Source organism: Ursus americanus, chromosome 11 (genome assembly GCF_024610735.1).
Source record: "Ursus americanus isolate L20-20 chromosome 11, mUrsAme1.1.p, whole genome shotgun sequence".
In the NCBI taxonomy this organism is placed as follows: Eukaryota; Metazoa; Chordata; class Mammalia; order Carnivora; family Ursidae; genus Ursus; species Ursus americanus.
The window spans coordinates 17,497,237-17,515,633 of NC_142137.1; the positions used below are offsets into that span (position 1 = coordinate 17,497,237).

General features: G+C 39.1%; 1 protein-coding gene across 3 annotated transcripts in view; it reads right to left on the reverse strand.

Moving 5' to 3' along the window:
• The window catches only part of FBXL4 (F-box and leucine rich repeat protein 4), an 85,148-nt gene that overhangs the window by 2,392 nt on the left and 64,359 nt on the right, over positions 1-18,397 (reverse strand). For 2 of the 3 annotated variants that reach the window (XM_045807023.2, XM_087865333.1), the window contains 2 exons: positions 14,330-14,401; positions 9,845-10,157 (listed from right to left, as the gene is read on the reverse strand). In XM_045807023.2, coding sequence (XP_045662979.1) covers positions 9,845-10,157; positions 14,330-14,401 — 385 coding nt within the window. The remainder of the gene's footprint in view (positions 1-9,844; positions 10,158-14,329; positions 14,402-18,397) is intronic. The other variant, XM_045807025.2, reaches the window with a different exon arrangement.

Consider the following 18,397-nt stretch of genomic DNA (forward strand, 5'->3'; position numbering starts at 1 on the left):
ACCTGGTAATAGCTCTTCCTTATTTAATTCTGTGCAGATTCCTCATGCCGGTGTTCAAAACTCTCTGTGAAAGCCTCCATTATACTAACGTTCTAAGTCAAATTAGATTGTCTATTCTCTGAAGATACTCTGTATTTTTAACTCTGATGCTTTTGTTTCATGCTATTCATTCTGCTTAAAATGCTCTCTTCCCCCTATTTCCTATTCACTTTTCAAGGATACCTTTCAAATACCTATTAACCTTTTTAATTAAACTTTTTCTTATTTGTCTAATCATATGTACTCTCTTTACTTTGAGCTACAAAATGGACTTGCTTCTGGCTTGCATTTAAGTTATTTATATATTGTTTTACCCCACCCCCCCTTTTTTTTTTTGCCAGGTTATAAACTCTCTGAAGGTAGGGACTGTATCTTACTTAGCTTTTGAAGAAGGTATGCCACTTAATGTTCACATGTGCCAATCACAAAATGACAAAATAATCACTGTTAGCTTGGGGTTTAACTAAGAAACTTTTTTTTTTTTTTAGTGGATTCAAACACTTAAGGATAAAAGGAAACCATAAAACAACAATAAAAATGAAAATACAGCATGGTGGTTTAGGAGCATAGCCTCTGATTCAAATTCAAATTTCCTTACTAGCCATGAGACCCTGGGCAAATCACGTAACTTGTTTCAGCCCATTTCCACTTCTGTGGCTATAATCTACCTCATACAGTTGTTGGGAGGGTTAAATCAGCTAATATATGCTCACAACAGTATAAAGCATACAGTAACATTGCTGTTAACATTAATTATTATTATTGATACTTTTTCTGTGTTCTTTGTATTCGAAATAAGATGTTCTATCATCTGCATGTTGGCCCTCTTCCACCTATAATTTGTTTTGGCCTAATAAGGATACTTCCTTGCTCTTCTTTTCTGAGTGTAGTCGACACACAATGTTACAGTAACTGCAGGTACAGTAGCAGTGATTCAACAAGTCTGAACATTATGCTATGCTCACCACTACTGTGGCTACCATCTGTCACCATGCAGCGCTAAACAGCACTGACTATATTGCCTGTGCTGTGCCTTTTATTCCCGTGACTTATTCACTGCATAACTAGAACCCTGTACCTCCCACTCCCCTTCACCCATTTGCCCATTCCCTCTACCACTCTCCTCCGGCAACCATCAGTTTGTTCTCTACAGGTCTGATTCTGCTTTTTGTTTGTTTATTCATTTGTTACTGCTTTTTTTTTAAGATTCCATTTATGAGAGAAATAATGTTATTTCTCTTTCTTAGTGTGACATGTCACTTAGCATAATACCTTCCATGTTGTCATAATGGCACAATCTCATCCTTTTTAAGGGCTGCGTGATATTCCACTGTATATCTATATACCACATTTTCCTCATCCATTTTTTATTGATAGACACATAGGTTGCTTCCATATCTTGGCTACAGTAAATAATGCCACATAAACATAGGGGTGCATATTATCTTTTTGAATTTGTGGTTTTGTTTTCTTTGAGTAAACACCCAGCAGTGGAATTACTGGAACATACATGGTAATTCTATTTTTCATTTTCTGAGGCACCTCCATACTGTTTCCCACAGTGGCTGCACACAGTTTACATTCCCACCAACAGTGCACGAGGGTTCCTTTATCTCCACATCCTCGCCAACATTTATTTCTTGTGTTTTTGATTTTAGTCATTCTAGTAAGTGGAAGGTGGTATCTCATTGTGGTTTTCATTTGCATTTCCCTGACGATTACTGATGCTGAACACTTCCCATGTGTCTATTGGCTATCTGTATGTCTTCTTTGGAAAAATGTCTATTCAGGTCCTCTACCCATTTTTTCATTGTATTTTTTGATACTAAGTTCTTTATATATTTTGGATATTAACCCCTTATGGGATATATCATTTACAAATATCTTCTCCCATTCAGTAGGTTATCTTTTTGGTTTGTTGATGGGTTATTCTGCTGTGCAAAAGCTTTTTATTTTGATGGAGTTCCAACAGTTTATTTTTTTGTTTCCCTTGCTTTAGGAGGCATATTTAGAAAAATATTGCGACAGCTGATGTTAGAGAAATTACTGCCTGTGGTCTCTTCTAGGATTTTTGTGATTTCAGGTTTCACATTTGGGTCTTTAATCCACTTGGGTTTATTTTTCTGTAGGGTGTTAAAAGGTGGTCCAGTTTTATTCTTTTACATGTAACCATCCAGTTTTCCCAGCACCGTTTGTTGAAGAGACTTCTTCCCATAGTATAATCTTGTCTCTTTTGTTGTAAATTAATCGACTATATAATCGTGGGTTTATTTCTGGGCTCTCTATTCTGTTTCATTGATCTATGTGTCTATTTTTGTGCCAGTACCATACTGTTTTGATTATTACGGCTTTGTAGTGTATCTTGAAATCTGGAATTGTGATACCTTCAGCTTTGCTCTTTCTCAAGATTGCTTTAGCTATTTGAGGGTTTTTGTGGTTCCATACAAATTTTAATATTATTTGTTCTAGGGGCGCCTGGGTGGCTCAGTTGTTACGCGTCTGCCTTCGGCCCAGGGCGTGATCCCAAGGTCCTGGGATTGAGCCCCACATCAGGCTCCTCCGTTGGAAGCCTGCTTCTTCCTCTCCCACTCCCCCTGCTTGTGTTCCCTCTCTCGCTGGCTGTCTCTCTGTCAAATAAATAAATAAATAAATAAATAAATAAATAAATAAATAAATAAATAAAATCTTTAAAAAACATATTATTTGTTCTAGTTTTGTGAAAAATGCTCTTTGTATTTTGAAAGGGATTGCACTGAATCTAGATTGACTTCGGAAATATGGACATTTTAATAATATTAAGTCTTCCAATTCACGAGCATGGAATATCTTTCCATTTATTTGTGTCACCTTCAATTTCTTCCATCAGTGTTTTATAGTTTTCACGTGCAGTTCTTTCACCATTTTTGTTAAGTTTATTCCTAGGTGTTTTATTCTTTATGGTGCAATTGTCAATGGTGTTGTTTCTTAATTTTTTTTCTGCTACTTCATAATTGGTGTATAGACTTGTTACTCATTTCTGGGTACTAATTTCATATCCTGCAGCTTTACTGAATTCATGTATTACTTTTAGTAGTTTTTTTGTGTAATCTTTAGGATTTTCTATGTATAGGATCATGTCATCTGCAAATAGTCCAAATAAACTTCTTTACCAATATGGATGCCTGTTATTTCTTATCTGATTGCTATGGCCAGGACTTCCAGTACTATGCTGAATAAATGTGGTGAGAGTGGACACCCTTGTCTTCTTCCTGATCTCAGAGGAAAATCTCTCAGTTTTTCACCATTGCATATGATGTTAGCTGTGGGTTTTTCATATTGGCCTTTATTACATTGAGAGATGTTCCCCATTTAACTATTACTATTACGCTGAGGTAAGTTCATTCCACTTTGTTGAGAGTTTTTATCATGAATGAATGTTGAATTTTGTCAAATGCTTTTTCTGCATCTATTGAGATAATATGATTTTTATCCTTTGTTTTGTTGATGTGATGTATCACACATTGATTGATCTGCAAATAACTGAGCCATCCTTACATCCCTGGAGTATATCCCACTTGGTCATGGTGAATGAACTTTTTAATGTACTGTTGCAGGCGGTTTGCTAATATTCTGTTAAGGATTTTTGCAACTACGTTCATCAGGGACACTGGCCCATAGTCTTCTTTGTGGTCTCTGATCCTGGACTTTTTGGTAGTTTTTAAAAATTTTTTTATTACCAATTCGATTTTGTTATTTGTAATTGGTGCGTTCAGATTTTCTATTTTGTCCTGGTTCAGTTTTGGAAGACTATGTGCTTCTAGGAATTTATCCATTTCTTCTCGGTTGTCCAGTTTGTTGGCATATAAGTTTTCACAGTACTCTCTTATAATTCTTTGTATTTCTGTTGTGTCAGTTGTTACTTCTCTTTTATTTCTGATTTTATTTGAGTTCTTTCTTGTTCATATTTGATCAGTCTGGCTATGGGTTTATTGATTTATCTTTTCAAAGATCAGCTCTTGGTTTCATTGATTTTTTTTTTTTTTGGTCTCTATATCATTTATTTCTGCTCTGATCTTTCTTCTATTTCTTCTACTCACTTTGGGTTTTGTTTGTTCTTCTTTTGCTAGTTCCTTTAGGTGTAAGGTTAGATTATTTGAGATTTCTCTTGTTTCTTGAGGTAGGCCTGTATCACTCTATATTTCCCTTAAAATTGCATTTGTGTCCCAAAGATTTTGGATCATTACATTTTCATTTTCCTTTACCTCCATTTTTTAAAAATTCTTTTGATTGCTTCATTGACCCATTCATTGGTTGTTCAGCATCATGCTGTTTAGTCTTCAGGTGTCTTTGTCTTTTCTAGCTTTTTTTCTCCCTTGTGATTTATTTCTAGCTTCATACCATTGTGATTGGAAAAGATGCATGGTATGACTTTAATCTTCTCAAATTTATTGAGGCTTGTTTTGTGGCCTAATATGTGATCTGTTCTGAAGAATGTTCCATGTGCAATCAAAAAAAAAAATTGTATTCTGTTGTTTTCAGATGGAATGTTCTCTATATATCTATCTAGCCCAACGTGTCATTCAAAGACATTGTTTCCTTGTTGACTTTCTGCCTGGACGATCTATACAATGATGTAAGTGGAACGTTAAAGTCTGCTACTATTGCTTTATTACCATCAATTTCTCTCTTTATGTCCACTAATATTTGCTCTCTGTATTTAGGTGCTCGAGTGTTGGGTGCAGAGGTATTTACAAGTATTACAACTTCTTGTTGGGCTGATCCCTTTCTCATTGTGATGCCCTTGTCTCTTGTTACAGTCATTGTTTTAAAGTCTATTTTGTCTGATATAAGTATTGCTACCCTCTCCTTTTTTTTTTTTTTTTCACTTCCATTTGCATGGTGAATGTTTCTCCATCCCATCACTTTCAGTGTATGTGTCTTTAGGTCTGAGGTGAGTCTCTTGTAGTCAGCATAAAGATGAGTCTGTTATTGTTTTTTTTTTGTTGTTGTTGTTTTTTCATCCATTCTGCCAACCTATGTCTTTTGATTGGAGCATTCTGGCCATTTACATTTAAAGTAATTATTGATAGGCATGTACTTATTGTCATTTTATTTGTTTTCTGGTTGTTTTTGTGGTTCTCATCTGCTCCTTCCTTCTTTTGCTCTCTTTCCTTATGATTGATGAGTGTCAATAGTGTTATGTTTGATTTTCTTTCCTTTTACTTTTTGTGTATCTATTACAGGTTTGGGTTTGTGGTTACCATGAGGTTCAGAAATAGCATCCTAAGTATACAGCAGTCTATATTAATTTCATGATCTTCAAGTTCAAACACACTCTAAAAACAAAACAGAAAAAGAAAAAAAACCTTTTCTTTTTTGTCATGTTTTATGAATATGTTATCCTAGTTTACATCTTTTTATTCATAATTTTCTTATGTCTAATTATGGCCTTTTGTTTTCCATTAAAGAAGTCCGTTTAACGTTTCTTTTAAGTCTGGCTTAGTGGTGATGAACTCCTTTATTTTTTGTTTGTCTGGGAAACTCTATCTCTCCCTCAAATTTGAATGACAACCCTTCTGAGTAGAGTATTCTGGGTTATAGGTGTTTTCCTTGCAGCGCTTTGAAGATATCATGTCATTCTCTTCTGGCCTGCAAAGTTTCTGCTGAATAATCAGCTGGTAGTCTTGTAGGTTCTCCTTTGTAAGCAACTTTTTGTCTCTGTTGCTTTTAAGATTCTCTCTCTATCATTAACTTTTGGCATTTTAATTATTATGTGTTGTAGTGTGGACCTCCTTGGGTTCATCTTGTTTGGAACTCTCTTCGATGTGGATGTCTATTTCCTTCCCTAGGTTAGGGAAGTTTTCGGCGATCACTTCTTCATATAAGTTTTTACCCCTTTCTCTCTCTTCCTCTGGGACCCCTGTACAGCAAATGTTTGTGCGCTTGATGTTGTCCAAGAGATCTCTCCATCCATCCTCATTTTAAAAAATTCTTTTCTCTTTTCAGTGTTCATTTTGGGTGCTTTCCATTACCCTGTCTTCCAGATCTCTGATAAATTCTTCTGTGAGTGCTAACCTACTGATTCCCTCCAGTGTGTTTTCTACTTCAGTTATTGTATTCTTCGACCCCGACTCGTTCTTGTTTATGCTCGGTATCTCTTCTGAAGGTCTCACAGGCCTCTTCCACTCTTCTCTCCAGCCTGGTGATCTTTACGAACATTACTTCACATTCTTTCTCAGGCATATTGTTTATTCCTGTTTCATTTACTTCTGAGGTTTGTTTGTTTGTTTTCTTATTCTTTCTTCTGGAGCATATTCCTTTGTCTCCCCATTTTGCTTGACCTTCTATGTTTCTATGGATTAGGCTGAATAGCTACTTCTCCCAAATTTGAAGGAATGGTCTTGTATTTGGTCATTCTCTATGTAGACTGTGTGCTTGATAACTTTTGCTGGCTGGCTGGAGCTGTGGCTGGCATGGGCTGGGGGGGTCCTGGTACTTTCCACATAGTGAGTGCCCTGTCAGGATAGCTAAAACTGAAGTGGATGCAGGCCAGGGTGTCCCAGGGTCCTATGCACTGAGGGCACCCTAGCAGAACAGCTGAAGCTGAACTGGGTGCAAGCCAGGGTGTCCTGGGGTGCTCTGGCTGAGTGGCTGGAACTCATGCAGTGTGCAGGCCAGGAGGTTCCTGAGCTCTCTACACAGAGGGTACCCTAGCAGGATGGTTGAAACTAAAGTGGGTGCATGCAAGGGGGACGCGGGGCTCCACACACAGAGGATACCTTGGAAGGATGGCTGAAGCAAAAATGGATATAAACTGGGGGTGTTCCTGGATTCTCCACACAGAGGGTGCCCTGAATGGCAGCTGTAGTTGAGATGGAGGACAGGCTGGGAGGTCCTGTGGCATTCCATGCAGGGGGCATCTTGGCAGGAAAACTAAAGCTAAAATGTGGTCCCTGGGCTCTTCACAAAACATGTCCTGGCAGGACAGCTGAAACTGAATTGGGTGCAAGTTGGGTTGTCCCATGGCGTTCCATGGAGTAGGTGCCCTGGCTGGGCAGTTGGAGCTGGGGCCGGCAAGGGTGGAAATGTTCTGGGGTGCTCCATAAAGGGGGTGTTCTGGGCTGAAATCACTGCAGGCATGGGCCTTGGGTACCTGGGGTGCTCCACACAGGAGGCACCCCAGCAGCGTGGTTGGATCTGAAGCAGACGTCAGCCAAGACGGTCTGAAGCACTCTGCACTGTGCGTGTCCTAGCAAGTCATCTGAAGCCAAAGCAGGGTGGGCCTGGATTGTTTTGGGGTGTTTTGCGCCTGTGTCACGTTGGTGTGAAGGCTGGGGCTGTAGTGAGAACTAACCAGGGGTGTCCTGGTGTGTACCACTTTGTGACCGCCTTGGTAGGACAGCTGGGGCTGGTATGGGCTAAGGGCCCAGGGACCACTGAGGCACCAAGTCAATTAAGGTGCCCAGACTGTACACTGGTCTGTGCTTTCAAGGTGGAGGGGGAGTGCAGGCCATGTCCATAGCCCCGCCCACTCCAAGAGCATTCTAGCAGCTGCCCCCACTGTGTGGTGGAGTTCAAGCGTCAACTCTTTTATATACTAATTGCTCTTTTAGATGATGGCTTTTAGAGAAAGAAAATAATAGTAATAATAAAAATAAAAGAAAAAATGAGAAAAGAAAAAAAGAGATAAAAATGAAAACAAAACCAGAAACAAGACAAAAAAATCCCAAAAAACAAAAACAAACCCACAGCTTATTTTCTATGCTCCAGCAACACTACCCCCAAGGTGTGGGCTTGTGGACCCTCATCTCACTGAGGTCGCCGGTTCACTGTGATGACCGGAACCGCTGGTGTCCAGATCCTGCTGGGGTCTAGGCTTTTAAGGTGGGGTGGGAACGTAAGCCGTGTTGTTCTCTAGTCTCTCCGACCCAGAGAGTAAGCCCCCCAGCGCCAGTGCAGTTTGGCAGAGTTCCAGCATTGTCTCTTTTATATGCTAGTCGCTCTTCTACCTGAGGCTTTCTTTCTCCGCCCAAGGACAGAGAGATCCGTTCCCCACCCTTCAGTAACCCCCTCCCCACTGCTGCTGGCACTGTCAGGGGTGGGGGGTCCTTTTGTTACTGTTTCAGTTTTTCTTGCTGCTCTATCTTTGGTCGTGCAGAAGCTGTTCAGTCAGCCCTCAGTTCTCCCTCAGGAGGAACTGTTCTATAAATAGGTATAAACGTGTGTTCCGTGGAGGTAAGTTCAGGGTCTTCCTATGTTGCCATCTTAGACTGGAACCTTCCATATTTCCTTGCTCTTATGTTTAGGAAAGTTACAAATGTTTTCAAAAAGAAGCCATTATACTTCTTACCTATTTTTCTTTTACGTCTCTGTCAAGTAATTCATACATTTATTGGCCAAGGTTAGGCCACCTAACCACCAACCCATTGTTCACCACAACTGTGCTTTTGTTTTCGGCCAGTGTTACCGACTCTTTTTGCGGTTCTCTAGCAGCTCTTTCAGACGCTGACTACTCTTCATCTCCATTGTATGAGGTTTTGAGGGGGAGAGCTGTGAGACAGACATTAACCAACAATACCACCAACCCCGGAAGTTTGATGCAATTAGTGATTCCATTTTAAAGGCCCTGGCCACCTTTCCTCTTTCTCTCCCATTTTCTTGAACTTCCCCAAATATATTTTTCTTATAAAAGGTCTAGATTAATTCAAGATGGAAGGTGGGTGGGAAGGAAAAGAAATAAGCAAGAAAAGCAGTTGTGGTGGGATGGAAACACAGTACTCACTATGCTGGGGCCCAAACCTGGCATTTGAACTGCTGTTCTGCCACATACTAATTGCTGGGCTCCAGTCCCCCTTCTATGAAAAGACAATGATATCCACTTCCCTGAGCTATGAAGAATAAAGAAAATATAACCTAGATGAAGTAGCTAGCCCAAAGTGTACGTGCCACAGGCAAGAATTTCTCCCTAAAGGTTTAGGCAAGAATTTCTGCCTTAAAGCAGCTTAAGTAATATGCAACCACATAAGCAACATCCACAAGGGTATCACAAACCTGGACTGTGCATTTTCAAGGAAACCACAAACTCAGATGCTGAAAATCTTCAGGTTTTCCTGTTGTTGAATGTTTAATAAACAGGAAAGGCTATAACTAGCACTTCATGCGCTAATGTACTGAGACTCATAGATTACCAGAGAACACAGTGCAAGTGCTGTGTGAGTTCACAAAGTACCAACTGTACGGGCAATTATAACTCTGGTGTTGCCAGCACCTCTGGCTAAAGTGAGAAGTAATACTCACAGGGCTCCCAGTTGCTGGACTGCACTAAGGACACAAGGAATCCCAGAACTGGAAAGGATTTTCAGTGGATCTGCCCTGGGGTAGAACTATTCCTAAAACCTAGAATTATCAGGAATGAAGATTTGGCAATATTCCTTAATCGCAAGTTTAACATCAAGAAGCTTCACGGATGTATGTGTGTTTGTGTGTCTGTGTGTATAATTCACTATACAAATGGATTAATTTCTTCTCTGTCTTTAATAAAAATGGAGAACACAGCTCATATAAATTCTCACTCTTCTTACTAGACCAAGAATTAGTGTTTATTTAGAGCTTTCTGATAGGTTCAACTACACAAGTCTGTTATTTTCCTTACTCTTTTACTTATTATTCTCTGTATCAACTGGCCTATCTTGCACTTCCTCAAACCAAGCAGTCTTATCAGGACAAAATTTTATGGCATCCAAGAAGGGTTTTTTTTCCTTGCAAAAAGTCTGAAATTTGCTTTCATGTCCAGGCTTTAAGATAAATGTATATACTATACCCTTACCTAGTATGTCCAGCTGCCGTAATCTGGTACAATTACACGCCAGTTCTTCAATGTCTGTGTCACACACAGACCTGTTCGCTGTCAGAAAGAGTTTTTGCAAGTTTGGGAGCCGGCGGGCCAGTCTGGCGAAACAGCCGGTACTGCTCTGCAGAGTAGGGCACCAGCCAAGGTCGAGCTCCTCCAGAAGGGGACAGCCAGAAGCCAGCTCTGCGATCCCGTTCTCCGTAATATTCTTACATCGCCACAGATCCAGAGTTCGGAGTTTTTTACACTTGGCCCCTATCATGCTGGCTATCATATCATAGTCTTCAATCTGGAAATCAAATCAGTCCAGTCTCTTACGTGTACGCTCAGAAACACAAACTGTATAGAGCAAGTTAGAACATTCTTTTTATTTAGGTTAAAACATTCCTAACCACCATGTAAACAGACCCACGTTCTCGTTCATACAGATCTACGTACTCGTCTCACAGGTCTGTTTCATGAAACAGCAGGAAGAATCACTGACTTAAAAATCCAGCTAACAGAACTCCAGACAGAGGACTTCACGAATTAAATCCCAAAGCAGTATGAAATCCTCAGTCCCTCGTAAAGAATGCGAGGGTTTTCAGTTGTTCTTGTATGCCCTCCGTTTTGACCTTGCTGCTGCTGCTCGTTGACGCGCCTAGTTTCTTCTATTTTATATATAATTCATCAACTATGGTAGGTATAGAAGATCTCCCTGACAAAGATGTGCACTCCACCAGGCTCTAAAATACTGTGTGAATATGCGGATAGTACTGATAATGATACTGGTTTGGAGTTAAAGGAGGCATGTGGGGACCGAATACACAACATAAAAATAACTTAGATCACGATATGTTAGTGTCAGTTACTGCACGTGTCCACTAGTTTACTTCCTGATCACAGGATAATCCCCTACTAGACAAGGATTAAACATTTCAGTTCATGGGCTTTATATGCTTTAATAGCGTTTCTTTGAACAGGTTTCTCTTCAGAGTTTCACTTGTTTATAATCGGGTATCAAAATGATCCCAGAAGTCAAAAGGAAACGAAATAGCTAACACCTCCAATTATTATTTCCTTTGGTTCCTTTGTTTATTTGTATTTTCAGCTACTATGTGCCAGCACCTCTCCAGTGAAACAAAACACAAAGACTTTGTTCACATTTTGGGGAAAGATGTCCAGACAAATGAGCAAAATAAATTCAGAGAGTGATAAGTGGCGTGAAAATAATAAAACAGGGTGATCAGCCTGTCAGGTGCTCAGAGTGTCAGGTGCGGTGGAAGAAGGGAGGGAGTGGTGATTGCTGGGATTTCTAGGAATGAACCTGGTGCATTCAAGGAACAGAAATAGGACGGGGTATGGCTCCAGGGGAGTGAGGAGACCCAAGGGGAGTAAGGAGAGAGGTGGTGAGGGCAGAAATTATGCAGGGGCCAGGCCATCAGGCCATGAAATCAATGGAGGGTTTGAAACAAATATGATCTACATTAAAACAAAAACCCCTCTGGTTTCTGTCTGGAGGATCGTCTATGGTGGGTAAGACTAGAGAGAGGAAGTCCAGCAAAAAGGCCTGCACGAGCTTGGTGTAGAGAGACAAAGGCATGGATTAAGCCTGCAGCAGTGGAACTGGAGAAATGGACAGATTTGGGCTGTATCTTGAGTCAGAACTAAGGCCTGATGGCTTGGATGTAGTTGTGATGATTTCTAAGGTTCTGGTCTTCAGGAACTGTGTGTGGGAGAACCATGCAGGAGACCACGAGAAACAGATTCGGGGGAAATATAACTACTTAAGTGAGTGTACCCAAACTATACAAACCTGTAGCTTTGAAAATTAGTGCCGCCAATCAACTTCTTTACAAAGAAGTAATTTTAAAACTTTCCAAAACCCATGATTCTGACAGCTATTATTTTGGTAGTCAAAACTAAAATCAAATGAATCCTCCTGCCCTGTGGTCAACTGACAGAAAAGAAACTGAAGTAAACATGGTATTATTAAAGTGTCAACAAAGATCTGTCCATGTTACTGTGCTGGTGAACCCTGGACCTGCAGTGAAATGCGAACAGTATTTCTATGACAGGTGCGGAATGTCTCAGCCACAACGTTAGTAACAGGATCAGCGATATTAGTAGTATTTCTGAACTTCAATGTCAAGTCCTTAAAACTTAATCTCCTGGCAAACAAATATCAATAGCAAACATATTTTACTGATAACTACATACTTTAATTTAAAAATAGCCTATTGGGGTCCCTCGGTGGCACAGTTGATTAAGCATCCGACTCTTGGTTTCGCCTCAGGTCGTGATCTCAGGGTCGTGGGATCGAGCCCTATGTCGGGCTCCACGCTAAGCATGGAGTCTGCTAAAGTTGTCTTTCCCTCTCTCTCTGCCTTTCCCAGCCTTGCACTCTCTCTCTCTCTCTCTCCCTCAAATAAATAAATAAATCTCTAAATAAATAAATAAATAAATAAATAAAAATAGCCTATTTATCTTAATACTTAAGAAAAGTCATGCTTAAGTAGCATTTTCTACAGTATATCATATACTAATAGAAGTAATATGGGTTGGGGAACAATGGGTTCGGGAGTCAGGTAAAGTTGGAAAACACTGGCTTATGCAAAGGCACACAGTTTCTTTGCTGCAGGACGTACGACTGAAAACTGCAGGAAGAAGACAGAGTAGCATCATTTCCTAATTTTGACCAGGAATCCCTATGTCACTGTCCTCCAATACACATCTTTCCGTAACTGAATATCTTTTAGGACTAATATTCCAAGGGCCAACTTGACAATGCTAACTTAAAATACACCTCATTCTACCGACAAGCATACGTAATTCCAAATCTAATGTGTCTGTGGTCAGAGGCCTGCTTTTCTAGAGCGTGTTGCTCCAGTTAGGGGAGGTAAATAGCAGGCAGAAAAAGTACCTGTAGCCAAGATTAAACAGGCTGCTTACCAATCTAAAGAGGTGGGCTAGCAATAAGCAAAGATCCAAGTGGCAGTAAGTGGCTCATCTGTTGACACAGTGCCATCAAACGTCATCGGGTACATCTAGAAGAGTCATCAGAGGGACCCAACAGAAGCCCATGAAATGGCTTACTAAGGAAGGAATTTAACCGAAAGTAAGGAAAGCCTAATGCTCAGTTAGTGGGCTCCCAAGATTTGTTTCCAGAGACCGGCGTCAGCCTGAGCCCATAGTTGGGGTTTAATCAGGCCTAATCACCATGATGCTTTCACATGGGGATATGGAGATAAACAAGTGGCCATAACAGGCCTCTCCAGCCTACAAGGCCAAATCTTGGGGCATCTCTGAAGCCATCACTGAACTCTAAAAGGTTTTCACAGGGGACTTCTTTTGGGTTGAATCCAAGCCTAGGACCCCAGGAGAACTCCTCTGATCTTGCAACCATCTTGCTAACTCAGGTCTTCCTAGTAAGTGGATGGACACAAAATTGGAATGGTTTGGAATCTCCTGAATCTGTTTTGCAAGGAGAAGGTAAGAAAGTGAAGAGGGATGGATTGCTCCACAGTCAGTTGTCCTGGGAGATGCACTTCCTATGAGTGCGCATACAAATACCAAGACTTGGATTGTCCCTTGAGTCTCGGTATTATTCATAAGCCACTTAACTCACATGGAAAAAATTTAACTCATTTCATGAAATCTTTCAGCGGCACATAAAATCATAATTTTAAATCTGGAAGGACTTTAAAGATTATCTAGTCCAACGGTCCTTATGCTTTTGGATTTAATGGATCAGTAACATTTCAAAAAAATTTGAGTTCTACCATAGGGTGCCCATCTTTTTCTATCTTTTTTTTAATAATAATTTTTATTATGTTATGTTAGTCACCATACAGTACATCCCTAGTTTTTGATGTAAAGTTCCATGATTCATTAGTTGCGTATAACACCCAGTGAACCATGAAATACGTGCCCTCCTTAATACCCATCACCAGCCTATCCCAATCCCCCACCCCCCTCCCCTCTGAAGCCTCATCTCTTTTTTTCCTTAATCAGTAAGGACAATAAAACAAACACACACCAAAAACAACAAAAACAAACAAAAAAACAAGACAAACCTACCTAAACCATCAACATTTCCAGGAAATAACTGCAGAACTTAAAAACTAAAATTAGCTTTGTGACACACTTACTGCACTACTGGCATTTGTGTATGACTGATCTTATTTTGTAAAAGACTCCAGAGAGGTAAATAGCTTGTCTGAAATTACATCTGGCTTGACGCAGAACCAAACTCTTTTTACCACACACACTTCTTTCCTTGCTCTCATAGATAAATAATGTCGACGTTTCAAAGACATACTCTCCAATTTAAGAAAAATGTTTGAAAGAGGGCGACACACTAGTTCACCATAAATCTCAAAAGCTGCAGGTGAGTGTGGAGTGGGCGGGTCAGGATAAAATTCGCCCACGGGAAGAAAAAGAGAACAAGCAATCCAGTAGAAAGAATGTTCGAACACTTACCATTACACAACTGCCCAAACTGAGGTGCTGAAGCTCTGAACAGAAGTTCAAAATGCTGAGCAGCGCTGTTTGCTGCCATCGGGGATCACATTGGCGGCAAATATGGAAAGTGAAAGAAAGTGAAACAAAGAGAAGAGGTCAATTAGACATTAGAGGCTGTCACTGCTTTCCCTGAAATAGAGCTCAAAACGCAGGTTCCAGACACCACAAATGCCATATAATGAGTCCCCAGGTGCTCCCACCATTGATTGGCTTGAAGTCAAGGTAATCAGTACTAGCTTCCACGTGAGTCGCCCCCTCGTATGCGGTTTGGCCTGCCCTACCGATACCTATGTGCCCTGTGACCTCTCAGCTCATCTCCCAAAGGTAAGGAGTTTGAAAGGCTGGTTAAGACTGAACAGTAAGACAAGCTAAACAGCCCCTCCCACAAAAAAAAAAAAAAAAAAAAAAGGAAAAAAAAAAAAAAAGCCAAAACCCAGAGAAGGCTGGTGACACTCTAAAGAACAGCGGCAGCTCTGACATTCACTGATCAGCTGCCGCCTGATGGAGCTGCCAATAGAGTCACCCCAAATCAGGATCGAGCTGGTGACTTTAATGTCAAAGGATTCTCTGTGCTGACAACGATACCAACAACCATTGAGCACCTGTCACTAGCAACATGCTGACTGGAACATATATAATATGCACTTTCTAGTCATGTTCCTGCCATTTAAGCCCATCTATTCTGAGCAATAACGGTCTCACCACTAAAGAAACCCAAAGGTATGCTGGACTGCTACATAATCACGGGACTTAGTCCTGACTCCCTTTGATGAAATGTCTGCCACGAAACATTATAAGCAACGAATAATGCAAAGCATTCAAATTTCACTAGAAATTAATTTTTTTTAATTCCATAAATTAAGGGAAAAAAACCACTCAAACGTATGCGGCAAAATTTCTTTCTAAACATTTTAACGCAATCCTATCTAATGAAATGACAATGAGACCAGACCACCTCTGTTTAATCTGTTCCAAGTGTTCAGAAACTGAAAAGGGTCAATCGGGGAAAGGATGAAGAATGTGTCAATGACAATACAAAACATGAGTTCAAACCCGCATAAGATTCTCATTGAGAAAATAATTAACTATTTCAGGTAAGATAAACTTAGATAAGGCAAAAATAAAATAATAGGCCCAGAACAAAACTAGACTTAAGACTAATTGTTTCATTGTTGGGTATTTCTTTAAATTCAAGCAAAAAAAAAAAAGAGTTTACATTGATTTTATGATTTTATGTTTAAGTTTCAACACCACTTATCACAATTATAAGACAACCCCATGTAGCTCTAAGAATGTTGGCATTAGAAGAGATCTATGAAGATTAGTTAATTTTCAGATTCTCTATAAAACTTAGCTATTTAACCTACTAACAAGATGGGGAAATGACATTAGGTTTGTTTTATTAAAATAGCAGTTCCTTATGACAAGGTTGTTTGATAAGATTTTCCCATGAGCAAGATCCAGAACATAATGAAGAATTTTTAGAGAGAAGTCCACATATTTTTGTGGATTAGAAGTCATAAAAAGAAATACACACACTTCATTTAAGTAACCTGCTGGTAACTTATTTTTAAACTATGTACAATGGTAAATATCGAGTATACAGACAAGTATAGAATCCAGTATAATGAATACCCACGTAGCTGCAACTCGGATTTATCAGATCTTAGCATTTTGCTTTCTTTGTTTCCTCTTCTCTATTTTGAATCCCTCCAACCATTCACATACGCCCTTAGAGGTAACGTTTATCATGACTTGGTGTTTAAAAACAGGCTTGAAAATTACATAATTTTATTATACATTATGGATCCATAAACAGAATACTGTTCTACATGGTTTCTATATAAAGGATGTTACATAAATACGCATTTACTTTTGCATCTTCCTCAAAAGTGTTTGCGAGGAATTTGTTCATGTTGATGCAGCTTTAGTTCACTGACTTTTTAACTGTTGTATACTGTTCCTTATGCAAATACATTATAGCATACACTCTCACTTGATGAGTAGTTTGTTTATAAGTTTTACCATAACAAAGAATGTTAAAATAACCATTCTTATATGTGCTTCCTTGTACATATTATAGTATTTCTTTAGAGCACATACCAGAGGAAGAATTTCTAGATTTTTAGTATGCTTTGACTATATTAGATTTTGCAAAACAGCTTTCCTGAATACCTGCATCAATTAACACTTCCACTAGCAATGCCGAGTGCTGGGTCCCCACATCTTTGCCAACATATAGTGTTTTCATCCTTTCTAACTTCTGCTCTCTGATGAGCATGGAATGGTGTACTATGATTACTAGTGAGGTTGAAAATCTTTTTATATGTTTATGGGCTACTCATATTTCCTGCTCCATAAGTTATTTAATCATATCCTTTGCTGCTTTTTTTCATTAGGTTGTTTTTTCCTTTTTGACTTGCAGGAATTTTTTCTATGCTGGATACCATCTTTGTCAGCTATATCCATTACAAATATCGTCTCTAAATGTGAGACTTGTCTTCTGCTTTGTTTATAGAAGCTTCTGAGACATGAAATTTGTAATTTTAATACAGTCATATCGATCTTTTTCGTTTAGGTTTGTATTCTGTTGTCTTTTCTAAAAAGTCCCTCTTTATCCAAGGAAGAATATTCTTTTCTTTTTAAATGACCGCATTAAAGTTTTTCTTTACACTTAGGTTTTTAACCCAACTGTAATGGATTTTCACACATGGCAGGATATCAAATTTCATTTTTTTCCTTAAGAATAAACACTTTTCCGGGGCGCCTGGGTGGCACAGCGGTTAAGCGTCTGCCTTCGGCTCAGGGCGTGATCCCGGCATTATGGGATCGAGCCCCACATCAGGCTCCTATGCTATGAGCCTGCTTCTTCCTCTCCCACTTCCCCTGCTTGTGTTCTCTCTCTCGCTGGCTGTCTCTATCTCTGTCAAATAAATAAATAAAATCTTTAAAAAAAAAAAAAAAGAATAACCACTTTTCCTGGTTCAACTTATTGAAGATTCTACCTTATTTACCCACTTGTGGTGCCTTCTGCTTTGTTTCAAGTTTCCATGTATATATACATACATACATGAGTCTATTTCTGGATCACTTTGTTCCTCTTGTCTACTTGCCTCTCCCTGCACCAACACTTCAGTCTTAATTATTATACTTTACAATAAGTTTACAAAGGGGATAAGGCAAACACCTTTTCCTCATTCTTCAAAACTCTTAACTCCTGGTCCTTTGCTCTTTCATATCAATTTTTGAATCACCTTAAAGATTTTAGTTTACCTTTTTAAAAGTAATACAGAAAGATTAGTTTTTCTTTCTTTCTTCCCCCATGGTCATTATAGCTGATCCTTGAAGAATATCAGAGTTAGGGGTGCTGACTTCTGCACAGTCAAAATTCCATGAATATAATTTTTGACTCCCTCAATACTTAACTACTACTAGCCTACAGTTAACTAGAAGCCTTACCAAAAACATAAATAGTCAGTTAAACACATACTTTGTATGCTGTACTACATACTGTGTTTTTACAATAAAGCAAGCTAGATATAAGAAAATGTTATTAAGAAAACCACAAGGAAGAGAAAATGCATGTAGAGTACCATATTTATTGAAAAATATAGTACTATACTCATTGAAAAACATATAGAACTATATTTTTGAAAAATAACTGCCCATAGTCGACCCCATAGGTCGACTGGTTTTATTGGCATTTTATCAATTCCTGTGTCATAACTGTTGATTATATCTGATACCTTCTCACTGAATTTTTCTTCTTGTTGAATATTTTTAATAGTTCTTATAGTGAGTGTGAGCGGTAAAATCTTAACACACATTTATACAGTAGTTATTAACATGTCAGGTACTGCTATAAATTACATATTAATCCTCACAACAAGCCTATTGTTTATACATTTAGTCCTCACAACAGCCCTACACACTCATTTACTCATTTAATAAATATTTATTGAATGTCTACTCTGTGTTAGGCACTTTATAGACACTTGGGATATAACAGTAAACACATCGGATAAT